Below are 4,924 nucleotides of genomic sequence, written 5' to 3'. Positions count from 1 at the left end.
CACAAACAACACCAAACCATTTTATTTTGAATTTTTGGGGAGTAATTCTCATAGGGAAAAAATCACGTGCTCACATCTACGATACTAACAGAGGTGACAGTCCATCCTGCTCAGGAAGAAAAGAACATTCAGCAGGAGACCGAGAAAGTAGCTGAGCCAGTTGAAGAGCCAGTAGTTGAAATAGTAGCTGATAAAGAGAAGTCCCAAGTGATTGGGAAGAAGAGACCTCCTGCACCCTTTCCACAGAGGCTGGCCAAGCATAAAAAGGAGGAGCAGTATAAAAAGTTCTTTGAAATGCTCAAACAAATCCAGGTAAATATTCCACTGATTGAAGCTTTAAAGGAGATGCCTAGGTACGCAAAAATGATGAAGGACTTGATGTCCCGGAAATTTGATTTTCAAGACTTGGCTACGGTTACACATACTCAGACCTGTAGTGCAGTGGTGACGAGACCTATTGCTGAAAAGCTGTCTGATCTAGGTAGTTTTACAATTCCATGCACTATTGGGAATTTCGCCTTTGCTAAGGCGCTCTATGATTTAGGGGCCAGCATTAATCTTATGCCCCTGGCTATCTATAAGAGGTTGGGCATTGGGAGAGCTAGACCCACCTCCATGTTGTTGCAGCTGGCCGACAGGACTGTGAAGCGTCCATTCGGTATCCTTTTTGATGTGCTTATTCTGGTGGGAAAATTTGTGTTCCCTGGAGATTTTGTGATCTTGGATTGCAAAGTGGATGAAGAGATTCCTATAATCTTAGGAAGACCATTCTTGGCCACGGGGAGAGCTCTGATTGACTGTGAGACTGGGGAGCTCAAAATGAGACTCAATGATGAGGAAATAACATTCAATGTGCAGAAGTCTATGAGACGACCAAGCGAGTTCGACAATTGCTCTCTTATTGATGCCGTAGATGTAATTGTAGAGTCCGATGATGAGGTGTTGACAATTGAGGACCCCCTTGCTGCATGTTTGATGAACTTAGATGAAGTGAATAGTGAGGATTTGGCGGAATGGGTGTTGGCATTGGAAGGTAGAGGGTTCTGGGAGAGAAATCTAGAGTTTGAGCCCTTGCACTTAGAAAAGAGAGAAACTCCTCCAGCTAAGCCATCCATTGAAGAACCACCAAAGCTGGAGTTAAAGCCATTGCCAGCCCACCTCAGGTATGAATTTCTGGGACCTGACTCTACATTATCTGTTATTACCTTATCTAGTTTGTTAGATGTGCAGGTTCAAAAACTTTTACAGGTACTAAAGGAGTGCAAAACTGCCATGGGGTGGACCATGGCAGACATCAGGGGGATCAGCCCCGCCTACTGCATGCACAAGATTCTACTGGAAGAGGGGCAAAAACCTTTCAGGGAACATCAGAGGAGGCTGAACCCCAACATGAAGGAAATGGTGAAGAAGGAGGTGATAAAGTGGTTGGATGCGGGAATTATTTTCCCAATCTCTGACAGCAACTGGGTGAGCCCAGTGCAATGTGTTCCTAAAAAGGGTGGCATGACGGTTGTGACAAATACAACAATGAATTGATCTCAACAAGAACCGTCACAGGCTGGAAAATTTGTATGGACTATCGAAAGTTGAATCTAGCCACCCAGAAACACCACTTCCCACTTCCCTTCATTGATCAGATGTTGGACAGATTGGCAGGGAGGTCACACTTCTGTTTTCTGGATGGGTACTCAGGGTACAATCAGATCTCCATTTCACCAGAGGATAGATAGAAGACCTTCTTCACATGCCCGTATGGCATTTATGCCTTTAGACGGATGCCCTTTGGCCTATGCAACGCACCTGCCACATTCCAACGGTGCATGATGGCCATATTCACTGACATGGTTGGGGACATAATGGAGGTGTTCATGGATGACTTCTCAGTGGTGGGGAATTCATTTGATGAGTGCCTGATAAATCTGACACGTGTGCTGAAACGGTGCATCGAGACTAACTTGGTTCTGAACTGGGAGAAGTGCCATTTCATGGTACAAGAAGGCATAGTCTTGGGGCACCGAGTGTCAAGCAAGGGAATAGAGGTGAATCGCGCGAAAGTTCATGTAATAGTAAAGCTGCCTCCACCAACTTCAGTCAAAGCCATCAGAAGCTTCCTTGGACATATCGATTTTTACCGGAGGTTCATAAAAGACTTCTCCAAAATCGTCAACCCTCTCTGTAAGTTGTTAGAAAAAGATCACCCATTTTTGTTTTTTGATGATTGCAGGGTAGCATTTGAGGAGTTGAAAAAGAGACTGGTCACAGCACCCATCATTGTTGCCCCCAACTAGGAGCAACCGTTCGAACTAATGTGTGATGCCAGTGACTATGCAGTGGGACAGTGCTGGGTCAGCGGAAAGACAAACTGATGCACCCAATCTACTATGCTAGTAGAACTCTGAGTGGAGCCCAATTGAACTACACTGTGACTGAAAAGGAGATATTGGTTGTAGTGTTCGCGTTTGACAAGTTCCGATCCTACCTGATAGGGTCCAAGGTAATTATATATACTGACCATGCAGCTCTCAAGTACTTAATAGAAAAGAAAGAATCTAAGCCATGCCTGATTCGTTGGGTGTTGCTATTGCAAGAGTTCGATCTTGAGATTCGTGACCGTAAGGGCACTGAGAATCAAGTCGCTGATCATCTATCACGACTTAAGGGAGTTGAAAATGTAGTTGAGGTTGAGGAAATACTGGAAACTTTTCCAGATGAGCAGCTGCTTGCCACCACTCATCAGGAAGCGCCATGGTATGCAGACTTTGCTAATTACCTGGCCAGTGGTATAGTTCCTCACGACCTTTCATCGGTCCAAAGGAAAAGATTTTTTCGTGAAAGCCGCCAGTATTACTGGGATGAACCTTATCTGTTTAGAATATGCCTTGATAATACGATCCGGAGATGTGTCCCCGAGATAGAGCAATTTTCTGTTTTGTAGGCTTGTCACGCATCGGCGTATGGTGGATACTTTGGAGGGGTTAGGACAGCGGCAAAGGTGTTAGAGGCTTGATTCTGCTGGCCGACAGTGTTTAAAGATGCGCACCTATGGGTGAAGGGTTGCAATGAATGTCAGCGGACCGGGAACATTTCCGACGCCACGAGATGCCCATGAACCCAATTCAAGAGGTGGGAGTGTTTGACGTCTGGGGGATTGACTTCATGGGTCCCTTCGTCAGCTCCTATGGCAATAAGTACATTATTGTTGTTGTAGACTATGTGTCCAAATGGGTGGAAGCTATGGCGTTACCCACCAATGATGCAAAAGTGGTGGTGGGATTTATAAAGAAGAACATATTCACCCGCTTTGGGACACCACGACAATTATCAGCGATGGAGGCACTCATTTCTGCAACAGGGCCTTTGAAAGGTTGCTTGCTAAGTACGATATGCGCCACAAGGTGCCTACTCCTTACCACCCGCAAACTAGTGGACAGGTTGAAGTGTCCAATAGAGAAATCAAGAGTGTGTTAACCAAAACTGTGAACGCCACAAGAATTGATTGGGCGAGGAAGCTAGATGATTCACTCTGGGCTTACAGAACTGCCTTCAAAACTCCAATTGGTATGTCACCATACAAGTTGGTGTTTGGGAAGGCCTGCCACCTGCCAGTGGAACTTGAACATAAAGCGTGGTGGGCATTGAAACAGCTGAACTTAGACATGAAAGCAGCGGGCACGTCAAGAGTCACTGAATTGCATGAGCTCGAGGAGTTTAGATATCTTGCTTTTGAGAGCACAAAATTGTACAAGGAGAGAATGAAGAGGCTACACGACCAGAACATTGTTGAGAGAAATTTCAAACCCGGGGACATGGTATTGCTATACAACTCAAAACTACGTCTGTTCCCAAGTAAACTTAAGTCACGATGGTCTGGACCATTTCGAGTAGTTGAAGTTTTCCCTTCAGGAGCTGTTGAGATTGCCACAGAGAATGACTCTTGTACATTCAGAGTCAATGGTCAAAGATTGAAGCCATATGTAGGCATGAGAGAGAAAAAGGAAGTGTCTGAGTTGCACCTGACTGAACCACAGAGGTCGAGCGAGCCTTAAATGTGCTTATCCTGCGTCGTGCCGCGATGTTAAATCAGGCACTGCGTGGGAGGCAACCCACGAAATTGTTGTAAGTGTAACACATTATATGAAAAAAAAACAGACAACTGCCCAAACTGCGGTTACACCGCGACCGCAGTAAAACCGCGGTTAGAGACCCCCTCTGAACTTTGTTCACCGCATTTCCACCGCGACCGCGGTAAAACCGCGGTGGGAACCCCTCTTTGAACTTCGTCTACCACGGTTCATATGCGACCGCGGCAGAACTGCGGCAGACCCCGTCGGGCCCAGGTATGTAGAAATTTTTTAATTCACCTCCCCCCCTTTCTAATTCACCTAACCCTGCACCTACCCCAACACTATTATTCCCCCTCCCTATTCAGAAACAGAACGCCCCCCCCCTCCCCCAAATAAAACCCAAATCCTCTCTTATCTTTCTCTCTCAAATCCCTCCCTCACTCCCAAAAAAACCGCCATTGTCAGCTTCTCCACACCTCCTCTCACCACTACCCACCCCTTCCAACCTTTATCAAGTAAGTTTTCTCTTCTTTTTGATTCTATTTCTTCTTCTAATTAGTGTAATTTAGTCTAAACTAGTTTAGTTAAACCCTAGGTAGGAATAGTGTAGATTTTCTTTCAATTTTTGCTTCTTCTCTGTTTTTATTATTGTATTTGCTTCTTGTGGATTTGTTTGGTGCTAAAATGGTTGGCTCTTTCTTATACTTCGATTGTGGGGGGTTGTTTAGATGATTTGGAGGCCTAGAAATAATTTTTGCGGTGTAGTTTTGTGGAGGGCCCTTTTCGGCCGAAAATTTGGGGCTTGTGGTGCTATTTTGAGGCATTTTGTGTCTATCCTAGGTTGTGGTGGTGTTGTATTT

The 4,924-nt window shown here is 45.3% G+C and overlaps 1 protein-coding gene across 1 annotated transcript; it reads left to right on the top strand.

Moving 5' to 3' along the window:
- Positions 1-3,383: 3,383 nt before the first annotated feature.
- LOC138877916 (uncharacterized) lies at positions 3,384-4,046 on the top strand. The gene has a single exon (XM_070157560.1). It carries the CDS (start codon positions 3,384-3,386, stop codon positions 4,044-4,046), a length of 663 nt encoding a protein of 220 aa, XP_070013661.1.
- Positions 4,047-4,924: the final 878 nt, after the last annotated feature.

This window comes from Nicotiana sylvestris, chromosome 9 (assembly GCF_000393655.2).
Source record: "Nicotiana sylvestris chromosome 9, ASM39365v2, whole genome shotgun sequence".
Taxonomy (NCBI): domain Eukaryota; kingdom Viridiplantae; phylum Streptophyta; class Magnoliopsida; order Solanales; family Solanaceae; genus Nicotiana; species Nicotiana sylvestris.
The sequence above is the reverse complement of the archived record's forward strand: the minus strand, read 5'-3'. Positions and strand labels throughout refer to the sequence as shown.